We start from the raw sequence: 23,468 nt of genomic DNA, 5'->3' as shown, positions 1-23,468 counted from the left end.
CATCAGAGTTGAGACAGGGAGAGAAGTAAGGGAACAGTCTCTCTGTGAACCTGTGTTCGAACGTATAGATGAGTGACATGTCACTGGAGTCATAGACAGAGAGCTCTCCTTTCTCATAGTCCAGCTTGACCATGATCCTCATGAGCTTCCTCTTCAGAACCAACGGGGTACCCAGGGGGACAGTTCCAGCGCTATACTACCCCCGTTCCACATCCCCATCGCCCAGATCCCGCCCTCTGGGCTGACCATCACATTGCCTTTCCAGGCTACACCCTCTTTGGCCACGCCCAGAGTCCAGGCCTTCTTAGGCCCCACCTCCACCTCCCAGCTGTGAATGCCTGAGCAGAAACCCACAGAGCCTAGCACGCTCCCTGAGCTGTCGAATCGCTCAGCGTTATCAGGCACAGGCTGGGACACCCGTCTGTCACTCACCTCCAGGAGGCTGACAAAGCTCAATGTTGACAAGAAACACTTTATTAAGAAATTTCATGAATAAACAATAAACCATTAATAAATCGTGAATAAACCATGCCATCCATGAACATAAAAGTATTTAATTGTTGTATTTATACACATTTATAAGCATGATCATTCATAAGCATTTAGAAGAAGTCTTACAGAATATTAACTCAAATGCTGAGTAATCATCACCTTTTTTGTTTATCTTGCCATTGGACACACACCAAGAAAATATGACTTATGATATTATATAGGACAAGAATTGTTCCGTTCACATATACCCCAAAAATATACATCCATTGTGTTAATAATAGATAGTGAAACATATGAATGCACTAGCAATGTCTCCTCTAAAAAAAAAAATACATATTGTAATCTACAAAACTTTATCACCAACATCATGAACCAATGAGACTTTGGCAGGGCATATCTTTAGTGGCTCAGCATTCCGGCCGCTGTCACTCACACAGGGACAGAGGTAGGGCAACAATGGCTCTTTAAACTTGTCCCTGAATGTATAGATGAGTGACATGTCAGTGGGGTCATAGAAAGTCACCTCTCCCGCATCATAGTCCAGACACACTCTGACCCTCCTGGGCCTCCTCTTCAGAGTGAGACGGGTCCAGGGCATGGTGCAGGCGCTGTACTGGCCGCCGTCCCTCAGGGACAGGGCCCAGAACCCGTGGGCAGGGTTCACACTCAGGACCCCTTTCCTACTCACACTCTCTCTCAGGACCCCTAGGTCCCATCTGGTCTTACCCGCCACCTCCACCTCCCAACAGTGACTGCCGGAACTGAAGGGGTCGGCCCCCAGCACGCAAACACACGTGTCACAGCGCTCTGGGTTGTTGGGGACGTGATGTTTCTCTCCGCTGACGCACACACTGGTCAGGTCGTCTGAGAGAGATAGCCAGGGGGCCGCGGTGTTGGGGTCCAGAGTCACTGGGGCTGGGGTGAAACACAAACAGGTATGACTACAATGCTATATAACAATTTACATTTTAAAGTGTGGTACCCCGAGCATCTAGTGATCTGATAACCATTCATTTGCTCTGGTCTAGTACTCACTGTATTGCACCTTCTCCTGCATCTTCTCCCAGATCTTGAACCTTAGGTTGCCCAGGTGTTGGGCCATATCGATCAATGCCCCTGATACAGGCTCTGGATCCTGCAATGTACAGTTGGCCCTGAAGCCAAAAAAAATACAGATGGAGTGGCTGTTGTAGTAAAGGACTGTAACCTCGAAGCAGGCGGAATGTGTTTGAAAAAGTAGAACCTTACCTTGCTTTGTTGTTCTTGTAAGCCTAGGAGGACATAGTTGTGTGAGATAAAATGACCAAATTAGAAAATCAAATGTCTTGTATTTTAGGATGTGTATGCTTAAAGTAAGTGTCTCTGTACCTGGAGAAATGGAAGGTCGTTTGCCTCTATATCCTGTTCTATCTCTCTGATGTTGCTGGTCAAGGAGGTAATCTTCTTGGCCAGGTGTTCAATCTTCTCTGCCATTATAACTGTCTTCATGTCCACCTCCTCAGAGAGGGCAGACAGCCGGACAACTTCCTCCAGGCGCAGGAATTGATGCAGGGACACAAACTCATCTCTTATCTTCCTTTCTGCTTGCTTGGCCTGGCTCTGGGGGTCAATAGGTCAAAGGGTCAGTGGGTGACCTCTCATACTTTCTGATACAATATGGAAATGGTTCATAGTGCAATACTGTTGAAAAAGGCTAGGAAACCAAAATGTTGACAATAAAGTCAACGTTATTTCTCCGTATAATTGTTTGTTCCATAGTACTTACCTTGATGTGTTCTGCTGTTTTCATGCAATCCTCCTTCAACTTTTGGAATGTCTCCAACTTCCTCCTCAGAGGGATGATAGATGCTTTCACTTCTTCCTGGCCACGTACCGGAGGAAAATCTCAATTGCATTTCCTTGACTCCTTGTGTCCTCTCTCCTCACTTCCTTCTCGAAACCCACTGGATGAGAAAGTCAGAGGTCCCTCCCCTCTGACCTTCTCCTCTAATGGGTTTTGAGAAGGAGGCGATGAGAGAGGACGAGATAAGTCAAGGGGTTTAGGCCACATACAGTTTCAGGTATTGAGGCGCCTGTGTGCTATTAAACACAACAGACAGAATTAATGTCAATATATCATATTTTTTCTACCTACGGCGAAACCGTTTTGATTGACTCTCAGAAACTGCAAAGCCAACATTCATGCAAAACGCATGAGTTCATCTGATGCACAGATAAGAACACGGAAAATAATAACACATTGCCAAATAACAAGACTAAGCAAACAGAACTATAGTTTCAGTGTAGTGAACAATCCCAATAAAGTGGAATTTTACATACAATTTGAGTCATTTAGCAAACACTATTATCCAGAGTGACTGACAGTAGTGAGTGCATGCATTTCCGTGCTTGTCCTCCATGGAAATCAAACTCACAACCCTGGCGTTGTAAGCACCTGCTCTACGAACTGAGCCACACGGGCTCATCTGTTTATCATAAATTACTTACAGTAGCGTACTTACGGTAATTGGAGAACTACAGTAAAACAGTAAACAGACTAATTACTGTAGCACAACCAGATCAGCCTAGTGAAGTGACATGCAGTTTCTGGCCCTGAAATGACATACAATGCTAGCCATACCTTGAGTTCCTGAGCAGCCTCATCCACAGGGCAGAGCTGATGAGTCCTGTGTCTCCTGGAGGTCTGACACACCGCACACAGAGCCTCCTGGTCCTCCACACAGAACAACAACAACCTCTTCCCATGGAGACTGCACCTTTCATCCCCATCCGGTACCAACCCACTCCTCCCTCCTGACTCCCTCCTTCCCTGGCTCTCCTTCTCCCCCTCTCTCGTCTCATCCTGCTTGGTGGTATTGTGGCTCCTCTCCCTCGCAAAGGTCTCCACGATGTTCCTCAGAGCCAGGTTACTGGGTGGAGCGTCGGTTTGGGAATGTTTGCGGCAGACGGGGCACTTTTTGATGTCCTGAGTGTTCCAGTAGTTGTCCAGGCAGCTCCTGCAGAAGCTGTGGCTGCAGCCCAGCACCACAGGGTCAGTGAAAACATCGCAGCACACAGGGCAGGACATGTCGTCCTCCAGGGTCCAGGTGGCAGCCATGATAGAGAGATGTGTTCTTGTTCTGAGCTGGTGTACCTACCGTAGAGTGGCTGGGCTAGGGACTGATGACGCTGTCTGGAATGCTGGCGAACTGGTCCAGTGTTTCGGTGTTGATTTGCTCCACTTAACGGGTGAGGCATGGAATGGAAATACATGAAATATGTACTTTTATTGAACATGACATCAATAATTATGGAATTCAATCATGACACTTGTTCTCAGTAAATTCATTAACAGCAAAGAATAGATCTGCTCCAGACAAAGTTCCAAAATACACATTGGTGTCACAGACGTCAATGTCACCACTGGAGGTGAGGCTGTTCACCTCAATTTACAAAACAAGAGACAGACAAAATCAATACACAGGAGTCACTGTGACAGACTTTACCAATACAGACGCTTCAGTATGTGATCAAGAAATAGAATCACCAGGTTATATGCTCAGTGAATAGGTGCCACAGTCACAGACACCTTCTCAGGGCAGATCCTCAGCACTCCAGAGTTAGTGCCATCAGAGTTGAGACAGGGAGAGAAGTAAGGGAACAGTCTCTCTGTGAACCTGTGTTCAAACGTATAGATGAGTGACATGTCACTGGAGTCATAGACAGAGAGCTCTCCTTTCTCATAGTCCAGCTTGACCATGATCCTCATGAGCTTCCTCTTCAGAACCAACGGGGTACCCAGGGGGGCAGTTCCAGCGCTATACTGCTCCCCGTTCCACATCCCCATCGCCCAGATCCCGACCTCTGGGCTGACCATCACATTGCCTTTCCGGGCTACACCCTCTTTGGCCACGCCCAGAGTCCAGGCATTCTTAGGCTCCACTGCCACCTCCCAGCTGTGAATGCCTGAGCAGAATTCCACAGAGCTTAGCACGCTCACTGAGCTGTCGAATCGCTCAGCGTTATCAGGCACAGGCTGGGACACCCGTCTGTCACTCACCTGCAGGAGAACCCCAGAGATCAGTAGATCAGCGTGGGCTGAATTTACATCCAGGGTCACAGGGGCTGGGACAGAAAGAGTGGGAAGGTTAGACGGCCACCGGGTTAGATACATGGATGTTGGTACACTGTGTTGCTGGCTGTATGAACAGAGCAGGAGTCAGCAGTTTGTCACTGGGTCAGAAATCAGAACATTGGTCAACAGTTCATGGTTTGGCAATCAGAACATGCGTCAGCAGTTTGTGTTTCAGCAACCTTAACATGACTGAGCATTTTGTCAATGAGTCCGTCACAGTCATGGAAAAAGTAACCAATTGTCATACTAAAAGTAATTAAACAGAAAATGACTCTATTAAAAGTGAGTCACCCTGTAAAATACTACTTCAGTAAAAGTATAGAATTATTTGGTTTTAAATATAATTAAGTATCAAAAGTAAATGTAATTGATCAAATATCCTTAAGTACCAAAAGTCAAAGTAAAAGTGTAAATCATTTAAAATTCCTTCTATTAAGCCAAGCAGACGGCACTCTTTTTTTTTATATGGAGGGGGCACACCCCAACACTCAGACATCATTTACAAACAAAGCATTTGTGTTTAGTGAGTCCGCCAGGTCAGAGGCAGTAGGGATGACCAGGATGTACTCTTAATAAGTGTGTGAATTGGACCATTTTCCTGTCCTGCTAAGCATTCAACATTTAAAAGTAATTTTGGGCCGTCAGTACAGATACCAACACATCTTCACCACCAACGTCCATTTGATGTCACAAAGCTGTCCAGTACTTTAAAAATATCCTCTCCTGTTGTCTTCCTTAATTAACCCCCCATAAACGTAACGGACATATACTAGGAGCTGTGCCAGGCCCGCCACGTCTGTTGACTCATTCAGCTGTAATGTATAGAACTCACTGGCTTGTATGCGAAGCAGTAATTGTTTCAAAACATCTCCTGCCATGTCACTGATGCGTCCTGAAACAGTGTTGTTTGATGAAGATATTGTCTGTATAGTTTTTTGGTCTTTTCCCCCCAGTATTGTCCCAGCCATAGCTGGGGCAGCAGGAAGAATTAAGTCCTCCCCAATAGTATGGGGCTTGCTTGTCCTAGCCCCTCGGTAGCTCACCATATAAGATGCTTCTAGCCCCTTCTTATTAATGGTATCTGTTGCTTTTATACATGTCTTACTATTTGAAAGTCGTCTTAATTCTCGCTCAAAAATCTCCTGTGGCTTATTTTTCAAATTGGCATGTTTTGTTTCTAAATGTCTGCGCAAGACTGAAGGTTTCATCGAGTTGTGAGATAGTACTTTTGCACATACAACACACTGTGGCTGAGGGAAGGCACTACTCCCAATATAAAAGAAACCCCAACTCGATGTAGTTCTCATCATATTTGTGCCTCTTCTTATATGTCTATGGATGCGGGCCTCACTTTTTTTTTTAACCATTTATCAATTTTCGAGCAAACGGAATGAGCAGCAGCTACGTTTGGCTACATACAGACTGTTAGTGTAATTCCCACGAGAGAGTAACGGTTAATGTGATTGGATGTTAATTATTTGACTAGGCTACCTGTATTTGACATTGTGTTGTTATTTCGCTGAACACTAGATGGTTTTATTTTATTTTTGGCATTGAAACGAGGCTACTCAGGCGAGAGAAAAAAAACTCAAAAGCCAAATGTATATTCTCGTTGGAAAATATAAATGGACTGTTAGAAAATGTGAAGAATCTTTTCCCAGTTTGGGAATACCTGGTCTATGGAATAGCCTCCCCTTAGAGATCAAGCAAAGATTTTTTTTAAATAGCTTTAAAAAGCAGGCAAAGGTTTTCATTTGGACAATGTTGTCTTAGTAAGAGAAACCACTCCACTGCCCCTTGTACCCCACCACTGCTGGTCAGGTGTATGTATTGGAATAATAGTTATGATGTGCAATGAATAGTTTTTTAAGGTTGAAATGTGAAATTCATGTATGGTTGATTTTTAAGGATAAGGAAAAGTGCAGTGAATAGTGCCACTTTTTAAGATGTCAATTTAAATGAATGTATTTATGGTTGTTTGTAATTTTGTCTTTTAATCATTATATACAGTTGAAGTCGGAAGTTTAAATACACTTAGGTTGGAGTCATTAAAACACATTTTTCAATCACTCCACAAATCTCTTGTGAACTAACTATAGTTTTGTCAAGTCGGTTAGGACATCTATTTTGTGCATGACACAAGTACAGACAGATTATTTCACTTATAATTCACTGTATCACAATTTCAGTGGGTCAGAAGATTACATACACAAAGTTGACTGTGCCTTTAAACTGCTTGGAAAATTCAAAAAAATTATGTCATGGCTTTAGAAGCTTCTGACAGACTAATTGACATAATTTGAGTCATCATTTCAATGCCTACCTTCAAACTCAGTGCCTCTTTGCATGATATCATGGGAAAATCAAAAGAAATCAGCCAAGACCTCAGAAAAAAAATACTGTTCATCCTTGGGAGCAATTTCCAAACGCCTGAAGGTACCACGTTCATCTGTACAAACAATAATATGCAAGTATAAACACCATGGGACCACACAGCCGTCAAACCGCTCAGGAAGGAGACGCGTTCTGTCTCCTAGAGATGAACGTACTTTGGTGCGAAAAGTGCAAATCAATCCCAGAACAACAGCAAAGGACCTTGTGAAGGTATTGGAGGAAACAGGTGTAAAAGTATCTATATCCACAGTAAAACGAGTCCAATATTGACATAACCTGAAAGGCCGCTCAGCAAGGAAGCTGCTCCAAAACCGCCATAAAAAATCCAGACTACGGTTTGCAACTGCACACGGGGACAAAGATCTTACTTTCTGGAGAAATGTCCTCTGGTCTGATGAAACAAAAATATAACTGTTTGGCCATGATGACCATCATTATGTTTGGAGGAAAATGGGGAGGCTTGCAAACCGAAGAACACCATCCCAACCGTGAATCACGGGAGTGGCAGCATCATGTTGTGGGAGTGCTTTGCTGCAGGAGGGACTGCTGCACTTCACAATATAGATGGCATCATGTGGACGGAAAATTACGTGGATATATTGAAGCAACATCTCAAGGCATCAGTCAGGAAGTTAAAACTTGGTCACAAATGGGTCTTCCAAATGGACAATGACCCCAAGCATACTTCCAAAGTTGTGGCAAAATGGCTTAAGGACAACAAAGTCAAGGTATTGGAGTGGCCATCACAAAGCCCTGACGTCAATCCTACAGAACATTTATGTGCAGAAATTAAAAAGCATGTGCGAGCAAGGTGGCCTACAAACCTGACTCAGTTACACCAGCTCTGTCAGGAGGAATGGGCCAAAATTCACCTAACTTATTGTGGGAAGCTTGTGGAAGGCTACCCGAAACGTTTCACCCAAGTTAAACAATGTAAAGGCAATGCTACCAAATACTAATTGAGTGTATGTAAACTTCTGACTAACTGGGAATGTGATGAAAGAAATAAAAAACTGAAATAAATCACTCTCTACTATTATTCTGACATTTCACATTCTTAAAATAAAGTGGTGATCCTGAATGACCTAAGACAGGGCATTTTTTACTTGAATTAAATGTCAGGAATTGTGAAAAACTGAGTTTAAATGTATTTGGCTAAGGTGTATGCAAACTTCCGAATTCAACTGTTATTTAACTGTTATTGTTTTTACCATTGAGGACTGACCACGTTGTAAACAAGCGTTGTAATTAATACTGTTAAGTTTGTCCACATTTTGTTGTACATGTTTCTTAACCAAAATAAATTCAATTCAATAACAAAATGCAGCCACCCAAAAATACGACTTAAGTAGTACTTGAAAGTATTTTTAGTTAAGGAATTTTCATCACTGGTCAGTCAGGAATTCCAACATGAGTCAGCTTTTTTTGTGAGGAATCAGACTGGCTCAGAAAAGGTACATGTTGTTGTTGCTTCACCCGGGATTCAAGGCTATGAAAGAGTGCTATAGGCTGGAGTCTGGATATTGGACAGTAATGTTTCGAAAGGGATCATTGGAAGCAAGTCAATGATTAACCTCAAAATGTGGACTGTTGCTTATAAAATCTGTGTACTCACTGTATTCAACCATTTTCTGCATTTTCTCCCAGACCTTGAACCTCAGGTTGCCCAGGTGTTGGGCCACGTCTATCAGTGTCCCTGATAAAGGCTCTGGATCCTGCAGTGTACTGAAATGACATACAGTACACACATTTTGTGTCAATAATGTTGGAGACTGATCAAATATTTGACTTATGACGATCATTGTAATGTTGCATAACCGTCTTTCAAGTCCTTGTATATTTCGGAAACAAAAACACATGGATCACAGTAAAAAAAATAACATCATTATTTGAGAAAGCCTCAGTACATTTAACAGTTGTACCGTGAACACAGAACATTGTTAAACATTGTGAGATGAACCTGCAAGAATGAGACATCATCTGTTTTCATCCTGTACTGTATGTCTGAGATTCTCTCAGAGAGAGAAGTCATGTCGCCAGGTGAGGCGGTTGATCCTCTCAGTCAGTAACCCGGTCTTCTTGCTCTCCTCCTGTTCCAGAGCTTCCAGTCTGGCCTCCTCCTCCGCTCTCAGGAACTGGCTGAGCTTCGCAAACTCACTCTTGATCTGTCCTGTTGTGGTCTGGGCCTGGGTCTGAAACGGTGCAATAAGATAGACATGTAGTATCTGTGTAAATATCTTTGTATTATCGTTGTAATATTGTGTTATTTAGCTAGCGGCATACCTTGATGCATTGTGCTGCACGCTCTCTTGATGCTCTCGCTTGCTTTACGGCCAGTTCCAGTTTCTCTGGAAGGTTGTAGAGCAGTGCCGTGAGTTCCCTCTGGGTAGATAATGGAAGAGAGGGGGGATAGTGGTGGAGAGATAAGGAGGGGTTACAGTAGAAAAAGGATGGAAATTAAACAAGCTTCTCAACTATTCTGTGTTTACAGTATATTGAATATATTGAGTTGCGACGGGAACTCGGTTAGCGAGCGGAAAACACTGCAAGTACATGTGTATTCCTGCATGCACAGTACCTTACTCCATCGCACTTCCTTCCTTCACTGACAGGCGCTTATGTTTGGCATGCAGCTCGGTCTCCACACACACAGCACAAACAAGTTCCTCACACTCCTTACAGAAAAACCTGAGCTTCTTGTTCTGTATGGAACACAGCACAAGACACACTGCTCTCCCCTCATTCCCCTCATTCTCCTCTCTCTGCAGGTAGGCCTCCACTATGTTCCTCAGTTTCATGTTGGACACGGAGGGATGGAAATCGGCCATGGAAGGCCTTCGCCTGCAGACGGGGCATTCGCGCTGCTTTTGTTGTATCCATGCTGGTGTTTCCAGGCAGCCGCGGCAGAAGCTGTGTTGGCATTTCAGACTCACGGGGTCCTGGAAAAATTCAAAGCAGATGGGACAGCTGAGCTCGTCCTCCAGAGCTGCTGTAGGTCGCTGCTGGAGCATCCTCTTCCTCGGGTAGAGTCAGGTAAAGGCCTTTCTCTTCAGAATACAGTATGAACTAGCGACTGTACATTTGTACATGCATCATTACAACCGTACCCTTTCCATCGCTTGTTCACCAACCCACTGCACGGAATGTAGGTTTACAGTGCTTGATTACTTATTAACATTTAGGCCGTACCTGTGATCAGAGTTTATCCCAGTTATCCAATTCATGCCGAGGCAGAGGTCGCATAACATAGCAATGAAGTCATTCCTTTGGCACATGTTGCTGTATCTCAAGTAAGTGTCAGTGTCTCAGTCGTTCAACAACAACACCCGGACAGAAATAGCCACACTTGGTGTCATGTACAACAGATCCAAGGCACTGAACAAAGCAGTGTAGATGCCTGGTATCTGTTGTCTTGTAAGAATGTTTGACGGGGGGGAAAAAGCTATTACTGTAGGACTAATAACTGGTTGGCACTGATTAACCAATAATAACTGGTTGGCACTAATTTGACACTGGGGTGGTAACAGCCTCAGCCATATTTGCCAGTCTGACACACTGGCCAATCAACTTCAAAAAGCTTCTACTCTGAGAGGTGATCCGCCATAACGCATGGATTCTGATAGCAGAACCAGTTAAAAAGCTTTGGCATCTTGTAACCCAGCACCATTTGAACTGCAACCCTGCATAACACGCTCTGTCAGGCTCAGAGTAGCCTCACAAGTCAGCAGACCCTCAGCTAGTGACTATTATATAATAGGACTCTGTTGTGACGTTCAGTTGTGAAAGCTGCCAAAAGGGGGCAGTAAAGCACTGCTATGGCAGCTGTATTGTAGTCAGTCACAACGGATGATGTCTGGGGCCCATTCTTAAGAGGCTATTAAGTGAATATTGATTATTTGGCAGATGAAATCCCATGTTACTTTTTTAGGGCACAGCTCTAGGCAGACATGAGAGCATCTAATCAAATAAAGTGTTTTACACAATACTGCTTCTAGTCACATTATTATTTTAAATGGGATACTTAAAATGTTCTGATGCAATCTATCACAGGCTCCATCTTCTTCCTTCTAACTTTCTTCCAAATACTCTTCTTATTTATCTCTCACCCAAATGCTTTCCCCCCCATTCTCTGCCACAGACACCTAATTGTAACAGTCTGAAATACCCATTTATCCATTCCACCCAGGAGACATTTCTCTTTCTCTAAGTGTTCCAGACATAAGGGATTTTTCCAAACTTGATGTAAGTTCATTCCACTACCACTTTCATTTCCATTTGACACCATTAGAGAGGTCCGTTTATTTCGGATTTGTGTCCATCTTCGTTGTGATGTATGACCTCTCCACATTCTACCTGTATGCCTATTATTAGTTGACCTTTGATTCATTTTGTAATAGTAGTGCTCTATAAGTTTGGGTCATAATTTCTTGTTGAACAGGATTTGGTATTAGTAGTTCTAGTGAGATCATGATAGGATCCTGTTTTGGGACACAGGAGACTAAAGTAGTCTGAAGTATAGAAGGCATTAAGCTGACAATCAATATCTGTGTCTGTCCCCATTCTGATCAGACAAACATATTGTTGAGTCTACACCATTGTCTCATGTCTGCATCACATCCGGCCGTGATTGGGAGTCCCATAGGGTGGCGCACAATTGGCCCAGCGCTGTCCGGGTTTGGCCGGGGTGGGCCGCCATTGTAAATAAGAATTTGTTCTTAACTGACTTGCCTAGTTAAATAAAGGTTAAAAAAAATCCAAAATAATGTACAAAAATACTTCAGAAAGTGTGAAGGCCGTCTGCACTGATCTGTCTGATAGTTCATCCTCAAAATGTTACCACGGTGACATCATCCACTGAACCGCCTTTCATCCTCAAAATGTTACCACGGTGACATCATCCACTGAACCGCCTTTCATCCTCAAAATGTTACCAAGGGGACGTCGTCCACTGAACCCCCTTTGATCTTCAAAAGAGTCAGAGTTAATCTGTAGCTAATATTTACTTTTTGTTGATGAGCGAGTGTACCTAATTCTACATAAAATAATACACTTTGTGGTGGTAGAATCAGTATCTATGAAGTTTGAAATGTGCACAAAAATGTCTGCTTGCTGCCTGAACCAGGATCAAATCAATCCATATGAAATGAAAGGCAGGGATGCTAACAATACCAGTTCACTCAATGCTGAATACTCCTTCTAGCTAGCTAGCTAGCTAGCTAGTGTAGGGAAGTTCTAGCTAATGCACAAATTAACTTTCATTATATCTGTTCTGCCGTGAGTAGTGCGCAGAGTTTTACAGCACAGCTGACAGCATTCCGCAACGTTATCTCGTTGGTCAAATGTTACTAAGTAGCAAGGCACAGTGCCAGCTTTCAGAGTCGGATACATGTGCTTTTTTTAACAGTCCCAAAAATTTGTTGCTGTACAACTTCATCAACAAGCTGGCAAACTAGCTACCATATGGCCATTCAAACAAGCTTGCTTGCACACTCTCTCTCTCTCTCTCTCTCTCTCTCTCTCTCTCTCTCTCACTCTCTCTCTCTCTCTCTCAGGATTTTTTTTTTAAACAAAGTGAGTGAAGAATGATGGAGTGGAGCTTTCTTCCGTACAGTGTCCAGGAGACTGACAAATTGCTCATGTGAGAGAGATGGGGAACAGTGAATAGTGCCCCTGGGCACACTGGGCAGTCTCAGTACTTACTCACAAAAGAGGGAGGGCTAATGGAGAGTTTTAGAGAGAGAATGACTGTGGTCTTTCTCATTTGTGCTCTGTTTCTCCTCTGAATCAGTGAAGCATGTTTGCCCCAGACAGAGCCCTGTGAATGCAGCCCAGCATTAAGCGCTGTTGGCCTCCTATAACAAGCTAAGACATGCTGTTTGGGGGTTTCTACTGAGCTGCTCATGTCCACCACCCACTTTCCAATCCATAACTGCTTACTTGAGTTAAATTTTCATGTATCGGCACGACCAAAGCAGTTTATTTCAAGGAGATGAATTACTTTGTGTTGATGATTTGAATCCCCTCGGTTTCAAGGTTGAATGTAACTGGTGATTGTTCAGATGTTTACATTGCTGAAGCAATAATACAAGTTGGTAAACTCAAATATGGTCTTCTGGAAGGCTTTGTATTGTCTGGTAAGCGGTGGGAGAGGCTACATAACTGACTGTAAATAAATTGGAAATACAGTACCATTCAAAAATGTGGATATTGGCGTATTGCTGTGGAATGCCTAGGTAGCCATGCTGGTTAAGTGTGCCTTGAAGTCTAAATAAATCACCAACAGTGTCACCAGCAAAGCACCCACACACCATCGCACCTCCTCCTCCATGCTTCACAGTGGGAACCAAACGTGCGGAGATCCTCCGTTCACCTACTCTGCATCTCACAAAGACACGTTGTTGGAACAAAAGATCTCAAATTTGGACTCATCAGACCAAAGGACAGATTTCCACCGGTCTTATGTCCATTGCTCATGTTTCTTGGCCCAAGCAAGTCTCTTCTTATTATTGGTGTCCTTTAGTAGGGGTTTCTTTGCAGCAAATCGACCATGAAGGCCTGATTGACGAAGTCTCCTCTGAACAGTTGATGTTGAGATCAACAATACAGTGCCTTTAGAAAGTATTCATACCCCTTAATTCATGCCACATTTTGTTGTGTTACAGACTCAATTTTAAATGGATTTAATTGAGATGTTTTTGTCACTGGCATACACACAGTACCACATAATGTAAAAGTGGAATTATGTTGTTCTACATTTTTTACTAATTAATAACACATTAAAAGCTGCTATGTCTTGAGTCAATAAGTATTCAACCCCTTTGTCATGGCAAGCCTAAATAAGTTCAGGAGTAAATCATTTCTTAACGAGTTGCTTAATAAGTTGCATGGGCCCACTCTGTGTGCAATAACAGTGTTTAACATACATTTTGAATGACTACCTCATCTCTGTACCCCACACATACATTTATCTGTACGGTCCCTCAGTCGAGCAGTGAATTTCATTTTTTTTTTTTTTACTTTGAAACAAAAATATACACCTAACACATATGGTTATAGGCTTTTAAAAAAGAAGACACCTGTACCATGTCAGATATAGAGTTGAAATGTGTTCAATTTTGAGGTTGCATCCCAATATTACACTTTATACAGTATACATCACAGAAGACTGAAATATAACAAAACCGTTTGACACAAAAAAATCATATTTATTAATCATGAAAAATATTAATGACATTCCACCTATGAGGCCACTAGAAGACGATTTGGTCATTTGACTGCAGGAACAGTTACCGAGTGTAATGACTGTGATAGGAGAAAACTGAGGGCAGATCAACAACAATATAGTTACTCTACAATAATTTGTATTTTTTATTTATTTCATCTTTATTTAACTAGGCAAGTCAGTTAAGAGCAAATTCTTATTTACAATGACAGCCTAGGAACAGTGGGTTAACTGCCTTGTTCAGGGGCAAAAGGACAGATGTTTATCTTGTCAGCTCAGGGATTCGATCCAGCAATCTTTTGGATACTGGCCCAACACTCTAACAAATAGGCTACCTGCCAGCTAACCTAATTGACGGAGTGAAAAGGAGGAAGCCTGTACAGAATAAAAATATTCCAAAACATGCATCCTGTTTGCAACAAGGCACTAAATTAATACTGCAAAAAATGTACTTTTTGTCCTGAATACAAAGTGTTATGTTTGGGGCAAACCCAATAAAACACATTACTGAGTACCACTCTCCATATTTTCAAGCATAGTGGTGGCTGCATCATGTTATGGGTATGTTTGTAATCGTTAAGGACGGCGGACTTCTTCAGGATACAAAAGACACAGAATGGAGCTAAGCACAGGCAAAATCCTAGAGAAAAACCTTGCTCTGCTTTCCACCAGACAGTGGGAGATGAATTCACCTTTCAGGACAATAACCGAAAGCACAAGGCCTACACTGTAGTTGCTTACCAAGAAGACTGTGAATGTTCCCGAGTAGCTGTTACAGTTTTGACTTAAAACTACTTGAAAATGTATGGCAAGACCTCAAAATGTTTGTCTAGCAATGATCAACAACCAATTTGACAGAGCTTGAAGAATTTTGAAAATAATAAATGGCCAAATGTTTCACAAACCAGGTGTGGAAAGCTCTTAGAGACTTACCCAGAAAGACAGTTGTAATCGCTGCCAAAGGTGCTTCTGCAACGTACTGACTCAGGTGTGCGAATACTTATGTAAATGTGTGATATTTCTGTATTTATTTTTTTTTGTTCTATGCTAAACATTTCTTAACATGTTTCCACTTAGTCTTTATGGGATATTATGTGTAGATGGGTGAGAATTTTTTAAATTTATTTTGAATTCAGGCTGTAACACAACTAAATGTGTAATAAGTCAAGGGGTATGAATAAGGGACAGTATAGACAACTTTGACTTTGCAGCTGACCCATCTAGTGGAAATCGCTCAGTTCTGCCTCCATGGCAAGATTCATGACAATAAACGTCAACCTGCCACATATCCCCACTAGCCATTAATCACTAAGAAACCGCACCGACCAACTGCTGTGTACACTGTGCTTTTCCCATCATACTGAACCTACTCCAACACACACATCAAAAAAGCACACATTCACAAAGCAATAAAGAATAAAATGGCAATAATAACAAAGTCCCTGGAGTCCCTGGCCCTTTGCCACTGTGCTGTGGACGTGGCACAGCAGAGTCCATGATTAATATCACAATTCAATAGAATATCAGCCCCACAATATTTAATACTCTCAGCAGGCCAGTAATAGAACCGACATTAAGTGAAAGGCTTGTTTTCTTTCTCAGCCTGTGAATCTGGCTAGAGGTTTATTAACATGTTGAAATGAATTGTGACCATGGGTGAAAGGCTGGGCAGGACACTCGCTAATAGATGGAGATTACCAACGTCTGGGGGGAGAGGAGAGAATTTCACTGGCAGCTCACGTCTGAACCGCAAACCCCCGGATCTTATGAACAGAGACCATGAATAATTCACAGTGAAATATGAGGTTATATTTTATTGAAAAGCTTTAAGTTTAGCCAAGGCTGGGCTATGCATCATTCACAGTTGCCAGGGTTGAGAGCGGTGAAGTGGAGCAGAACTGGCCACTGGAAATAAAACGCAATAAAACGTTGATGCATGTCTGTTGCTCTACTTGTTGTTGGTTTTGGTACAGCTGTTACAGTACAGTCCCACAGAAGGAGCAGTCTCCACGTCACACAGTTACAAAGCTTCAGATTTGATCCTAGTCAACAATGGCGGTTGGAAAACAGGTTGTTTGATGAGATAAGCCCGTCTACATGGCCTAGGGTGGTCTAGTGGTTGCTGCCACTGCCTTCAGAGCACCCATGTTTGCCAACGCTGCCGTGGGTTTGAGTCCGGCCCACGCCCTACTAGCTAACCGTCTCTTCATCTGGCTGTCCTGTCTCTCTTCACTGTTTGTGTTTCTCTGAACATTTTTTTTTATCTCAACATCAAATAATTTCTGGGTAATATGAAGTACTGATCGTTTTCAATTAAAATGGTAAACAATGAACAAAGATAGCTTCTTAAAGAGCAAATTCTCAAGCAAGAATTTAGCTAGGACTATTGTTAAAAGGAGCTGTTATTGGCAGAGAGGTTTGGAACTCTTTTGTATTGGTCTATTAACTCATTTCCCGCCTGGGGATGGTACCAGAAAGGCCAACACTCCGTCCCACCGAAACAGGCTGACATTTCAGCAGGTCTTTTCAAACAGCTTTTACACTAAAAGGACATTATCATCAATTTAACAATTTTACAGTATTAGTGCGGAAAGTTATGTAAAAGCACAGGAATATCTCGAGATTCACTGCACCGGGCCTAATATATGGTATACATGTCACTGTGACACTCAGAGCTGGGATATCCTTGCCTCAGCCAAGTGGCAGCAAGAGTTCCTCTGAAATATGTTTCCCTCCTGTGAATACAGTCTCAGGGCTTTACTTTCATAAACCAAAAGTACATCTTAGTGCACTCACTCAGCACAGTTGAGTTGTGGGTGTGTCAGAAATATTTATTTTTTATCCTAATCCACTGATTCCTCGTCTGGTCTTTTCTCTGCGCCTGGGTCCAACTTCATCACATTACAATAGAGGCATGTTTGTTCTACATAACATATTTTTATCTGAATGTTCCAAGACGTTGTGTCCTGCTGGACACGCAACTAGCGTTATCGTAAAGAGGCAGGCTTTCTATGAATGAATAAGTTGTAGGTGTAACGAGGGCTTGATCACTGACTGGCCAATGAAAACCTGCCTCGAAGCTTTTCATGTGGTTGCCTCAAGTTGCGTGTTTACTGTGTTTGATGTAGCGTTGTCCTAAACTCAGGCAGGAGAGCGTGAATGTTTGTCCTATCTGTTGAAGAAAGGCCTACTAGTTTATTAAATACATACAGTAACCCTATAATAGGCCTAGTTAAATCCAGTTTTTCGTGTAAAAAAAAAATATTGGCTTCAACATGGGAATATTAGCCAACACATTGCATTCGCATTTCGGCATCCGAATTCCCGCGATTTGACCTTTTTAAGTTCAGAGGACAGTGAGGAGGAATTATTTTTTAACAAAATGATCAACGTAAAACAATAAGCAGACTTTTTCACAACTTGATGTTTTTAAATAGGCTTCCTACATAATGACATCTGTCTTTCAATGGGCACATAATGAGTCTACTAAGCTAACATGTGGAATTGTTTTAAGGTGGACAAATCATGGATTATTAATCTATTTGATTTGGAATTTTAGGACCCCTGTATGTATTGACAAAATAGACAGTATACTGTATACAGTGCATTCGGGAAAGTATTCAGACCCCTTGACTTTTTCAACATTTTGTTACAATACTGCCTTACTCTAAAATGGATTAAATAAAAATGTTATTCATCAATCTATACACAACACCCCATAATGACAAAGCGAAAAACAAGTTTTTAGACATTTTTGCAAATGTGTTAAAAACAGAAATACGCTATTTACATAAGTATTCAGAACTTTTGCTATGAGACTCGTAATTGAGCTCAGTTGCGTCCCGTTTCCACTGATCATCCTTGAGATGTTTGTACAACTTGATTGGAGTACACCTGTGGTAAATTGTCTTTATGGGGCATTGTGTGTAGATTGATGAGGGAAAAAACAATTTCATCCATTTTAGAATACGGCTGTAACTTAACAAAGAAGAAGAAAAAAGTCCATTAAAATAACATCAAATTGATCAAAAATAGAGTGTAGACATTGTTAATGTTGTAAATGACTTTTGTTGCGGGAAACGGCAGATTTATTTATGGAATATCTACATAGGCGTACAGAGACCCATTATCAGCAACCATCACTCCTGTGTTCCAGTGGCATGCTGTGTTAGCTAATCCAAGTTCATAATTTTAAAAGGCTAATTGATCATTAGAAAACCATTTTGCAATAATGTTAACACAGCTGAAAACTGTTGTGCAGCTTAAAGAAGATGAAAAACTGGCCTTCTTTAGACTAGTTGAGTATCTGGAGCGTCAGCATTTATGGGTTAGATTACAGGCTCAAAATGTCCAGAAACACATAACTTTCTGAAACTCGTCAGTCTATTCTTGTCCTGAGAAATGAAGGCTATTCCATGCGAGAAATTGCCAAGAAACTGAAGATCTCGTACAACGCTGTGTACTACGCCCTTCACAGGACAGCGCAAACTGCCTCTAACCAGAATAGAAAGAGTGGAAGGCCCCGGTGCACAACTGAGCAAGAGGACAAGTACATTAGAGTGTCTAGTTTGAGAAACAGATGCCTCATAAGTCCTCAACTGGCAGCTTCATTAAATAGTACCTGCAAAACACCAGTCTCAACGTCAACAGTGAAGAGGCGACTCCGGGATGCTGGGCTTCTAGGCAGAGTTGCAAAGAAAAAGCCATAGGCAAAAGAACACATATACTGGACAGAGGAAGATTGGAAAAAGGTGTTATGGATAGATGAATCTAAGTTTGAGGTGTTTGGATCACAAAGAAGAACATTCGTGAGATGCATAAAAAATGAAAGATGCTGGAGGAGTGCTTGACACCATCTGTCAAGCATGGTGGAGGCAATGTAATGGTCTGGGGGTGCTTTGGATGTGATAAAGTGGGATATTTGTACAGGGTAAAAGTGTGGAAAAAATGGATCTCCATTTTGCAACACCATGCCATACCCTGTGGACGCCGCTTAATTGGAGCTAATTTCCTTCTACAACAGGGCAATGACCCAAAGGACACATGCTCCAAACTATGCAAGAACTATTTAGGGAAGAAGCAGTCAGCTGGTATTCTGTCTATAATGGAGTGGCCAGGACAGTCACCGGATCTCAACCCTTTTGAGCTGTTGTGGGAGGAGCTTGACCTTATGGTACGTAAGAAGTGCCCATCAAGCCAATCCAACTTGTGGGAGGTGCTTCAAGAAGCATGGGGTTAAATCTCTTCAGATTACCTCAACAAATTGACAAGTAGAATGCCAAAGGTCTGCAAGGCTGTAGTGGCTGCAAATGGAGGATTCTTTGACAAAAGCAAAGTTTGAAGGACACAATTATATTTAAATTAAATATCATTATTTATAACCTTTTCAACATCTTGGCTATAATTCCTATTCATTTTGCAACTCATTTCATGTATGGTTTCATGGAAAACAAGGACATTTCTAAGTGACCTCAAACATTTGAAAGGTAGTGGATGTAAAGAAATGTACTAAAAAAATTATATTTTCGCTTTGTCATTATGGGTTATTGTGTGTAGATTGATGAGTAAAAAAAACTATTTAATACATTTTAGAATAAGGCTGTAAAGTAACAAAATGTGGGAAAAGTCAAGGGGCCTGAGTACTTTCCGAATGCACTGTATTTCTCACTAGTTTACCCATTTACAGAGTAAAAAATGCTTTAATGCACAATTTAATCTGGCACTCTAGAAAGAGCTCCCGTAGTGACTGTGCAGCAGCCCGTTCATTCACCCTGCCTACTTATCAGAACCTGTCAAGCCATCGTATTGATATTATTCTATTCGTTGTTATTTCAGACAATAGTGTACGGACACTACAATTGGATAAATTACAGTTCACACAGCTAATTATCACACAGAAACCTTAACATTTATGTTAAACTGCAATCAAGATGAAAGACCAGTAAACTGTGGAACAGCCTCTCTCCCGTGTCTCCAAAGCCCAATCTCCATCTCTTTACCTACTCACACCAGTGATAATTCCCTGAGGTTCTCAACCTCTTCAACCCATGTTCACTATATGGGAATAATTCAAGGCTTCAAGTTAATTTGCAGTATGACAATAGAAAAATCCTATCAGATTTTGGAACTAGTCCTATTGGACTCCTATGGGATGCTATCCTATAATATTGAATATCATGGGATCTTATAGGATCACTGTAATGAACAGGATAGGAGACAAGAGAGCTGGTTTCAAGCGCAGGGCGCAGCAGGTGTTTATTTGTAAAGGACCACAGGAGGAGGCAGGTAGCTGGGTCCAGGGGCAGGCAGAAGGACATACACAGGGGGTCCAAAAAGGCAACAGTACAGGCACGGAAAAGGCTAGTAACGTCGTCCGGGAGATCAGGCAATGAGTTGATAACAGGCGGACCAAGACTATCATACACGGGAGGATTAAATTACAGGAAACCCAGCACTCTGAATAGAAGCATGTCACAAAACAAACAATACCTCACAGTGATGGGGTGCAAAGAACTGAACTAAATAGTGTGTGATAATGACATACAAGTGTGTGAACAGGTGATCAGAATTCGGGTGATTGGGATCTGGAGAGTGAGCTGCGTTCAGGGGATCTACAGTATGTGTTGGAGACTGTGAGCTGGAAAGTGGGCTGGAAAGTGAGCTGTGTTCAGGGGATCTATGTGTTTGAGAGTGTGAGTTGGAAGCAGATGTTACAATTACAATATAAGAATCCAATAGAAAATCAGATTTTGGGAACCAGTCCTATTGGACTCCTATGGAATTCTATCCTATAGGATTTTATGCTATAGCTATACAATTTTATAGGATTCCAATAGAAAAGATAGGTTCCAAAATTCCACAGGAATGTTTTTATTGGAATCCCATGGGACTTTTTTACTAGGGCAAACTGCAAATTGGCTCTAGGGACACAGGATACAGAGTCACTTGTTAAGGAAAATGGTCTGACACTATTACCGCTGAGAGACGAGGTTGGAGGAGTGTGAAGATTCTCTCTGATCCCTCTAGTGTGTCTCCCCCACCTCCAAGTACCCATGGTGCTCCACAGGGGAATGACAAGCAACCGACCATGGAGACTTAATGAGGCCCACACATGGGCGGTCATAGAAGAGGTTTGGGGGTGTGGGAGAAGGATTGGAGGGGTTAGACACACAGGATCATTCATTAACATTTGAAAATGCAATTTTGGATCCACCTCATCTCTCAAACAAGTGAAGGAGAGAGAAATAGAGAGATGGGAAGAGAAAGGAGGGAGAGGTAGAGCGGGAGTTATCTTTTGGGAGATGTGGTGCGTGACAGACAATGGACAGCGCACACTTAAAGAGTAAAGTTATTACCGTAAGTGGCATCCACATATCCACTCAGTTCTCCATCAATCTCACTGAATTCTCATGTTGTTGATCTTTTAAACAACAAGCAAGAGAAGCCTCACTGGGGAGGTAGTCAAGGTTCGAGGTTGACTTTGTGCGTTTGTCTACGTTGCTACGCTATCCACTCAGTTTGAATAATGTGACAGGGAACAGGAGGGTATCTAATTGTTTTCGATTGTTTTCTGACAAAGTGATCTGTGACGTGTTTGATGAATTGCCTTGTCACAAACATCAGGTACCCTTGTCAACAGCCGAGGCTCTATGTTCACCACTGATAAGCAATGATAAATAATCTCTGTGTACACGGGAGGCGGGGAGAACTGCATCATTGCATTCTATGGTTTTCCTTGTTGAGACTGCGCTGGCTCACTGTGAGAAATGCTTGTTTGTCTGTGCGTTTGTTCAGACTATAAGTAATTGCTCAATGTATGGGATTTAAACTACCTTGTCTAGAGGACAGCACCTTCCATTCAATAAGAGTAGATTTTCTGACAGACTAGAAGAAGAGAACACACTTTATTAAAGGGATGTTTCTGTCTATAGCGTTTTCTTTATTCACCTAGCTAGCTACAGTAGTTTATATTCTGAGCACCCCATATCAACTGCTCGTGAAATTTCAGCAGCTCCTCTTTGCTGAAATCCATGAATCATCCAGACTGGAGCGCATACTCTGAGTGTACAAAACATTAGGAACACCTTCTTAATATTGAGTTGCACCCTCTTTTGCCCTCAGAACAGCCTCATTTCGTCGGGGCGTGGACTCTGCAAGGTGTCTAAAGCGTTCCACAGGGATACTGGCCCATGTTGGCTCTGATGCTTCCCACAGTTGTGTCAAGTTGGCTGGATGTCCTTTGGGTGGTGGACCATTCTTGATACAAACGGGAAACTGTTGAGCGTGAAAGATCCAGCAGCATAGTAGTTCTTGACACAAACCGGTGCGCCCGGCACCTACTATCATACCCCATTCAAAGGCACTTAAATATTTTGTCTTGCCCATTCACCCTCTGAATTGCGCACATACACAATCCATCGCTCAATTGTTAAAGGCTTAAAAATCCTTCTTTAACCCGTCTCCTCCCCTTCATCTACACTGATTTGAAGTGGATTTAACAGGTCACATCAATAAGGGATCATAGCTTTGACCTGGATTCACCTGGTCATGGAAAGAGCAGGTGTTCCTGTTCCTAATGTTCCACACATATTTACTATCCCTCTTCGTATATCCCCATGCAATATTTCTGCTTAATTGCAGGCATTCCCAGCCTCCAACATGAAAACAGAACACCATAAGGGGAACATTACCTGAATTCCTCTCACAATAGTCTCTATATTTCACCACAGCGTAGGTCAGTGCCTAAGGGAGTCTGTATAAAACAGCATCATCATCAGTCCCATCCTCACCCACAACCTTTGACCCTTTGGTCCCAGACTGACAACAGATGGTGAGTCTCTGACGATGATGTCATTTCAGCTCGGGGAAATTACTGTCACTGTTTTATCCTAATTAGCCGGAATGGCCAATTTTTCACAGGCCAGTGATGAGATGAGCAATTAGCTTCTGTGGTTCCAACTGGAACAGAGAGTGGTGGTGGTGTTGAGGCTGCATTATGGCATCCTCAGGGGGATTCCCCTCTGGCTCAGCGTCGCTGATGGGTGACATACTGTAATCGTGAGGGTGGTAACCATGGCAATGGAGTGTCCAGGAGGAGAAAGGCCATCTTGATGTCACTGTATTAACGGACATCCTGCTCTCTGTGAGGTTTTGCCCTACATAGAGGGAACGGTGTCCATTTCATTATGTCTTTAGAAAGGAGAGGAGGATTGCCACAGAGATCCTCATCGTTGTTGCTATCTAATT

The 23,468-nt window shown here is 42.4% G+C and overlaps 2 protein-coding genes across 2 annotated transcripts; both read right to left on the bottom strand.

Moving 5' to 3' along the window:
* Nucleotides 1-538: 538 nt before the first annotated feature.
* On the bottom strand, nt 539-3,622 carry LOC110527177 (tripartite motif-containing protein 35). The gene is made up of 6 exons (XM_021608317.2): nt 3,113-3,622; nt 2,258-2,353; nt 1,861-2,091; nt 1,741-1,763; nt 1,528-1,646; nt 539-1,407 (listed from the first exon to the last, which is right to left on the bottom strand). The coding sequence occupies exons 1-6, from the start codon at nt 3,587-3,589 to the stop codon at nt 836-838; spliced, it is 1,518 nt and encodes a 505-aa protein (XP_021463992.2). The 5' UTR covers nt 3,590-3,622; the 3' UTR covers nt 539-835.
* A 408-nt stretch (nt 3,623-4,030) lies between these two features.
* LOC110532572 (E3 ubiquitin-protein ligase TRIM21-like) lies at nt 4,031-10,011 on the bottom strand. Its single transcript, XM_036989801.1, has 5 exons — nt 9,607-10,011; nt 9,332-9,382; nt 9,038-9,192; nt 8,650-8,725; nt 4,031-4,531 (listed from the first exon to the last, which is right to left on the bottom strand). Exons 1-5 carry the CDS (start codon nt 10,009-10,011, stop codon nt 4,031-4,033), a joined length of 1,188 nt encoding a protein of 395 aa, XP_036845696.1.
* Between the last annotated feature and the right edge of the window lie 13,457 nt (nt 10,012-23,468).

Source organism: Oncorhynchus mykiss, chromosome 1 (genome assembly GCF_013265735.2).
Source record: "Oncorhynchus mykiss isolate Arlee chromosome 1, USDA_OmykA_1.1, whole genome shotgun sequence".
NCBI lineage: Eukaryota > Metazoa > Chordata > Actinopteri > Salmoniformes > Salmonidae > Oncorhynchus > Oncorhynchus mykiss.
The sequence above is the reverse complement of the archived record's forward strand: the minus strand, read 5'-3'. Positions and strand labels throughout refer to the sequence as shown.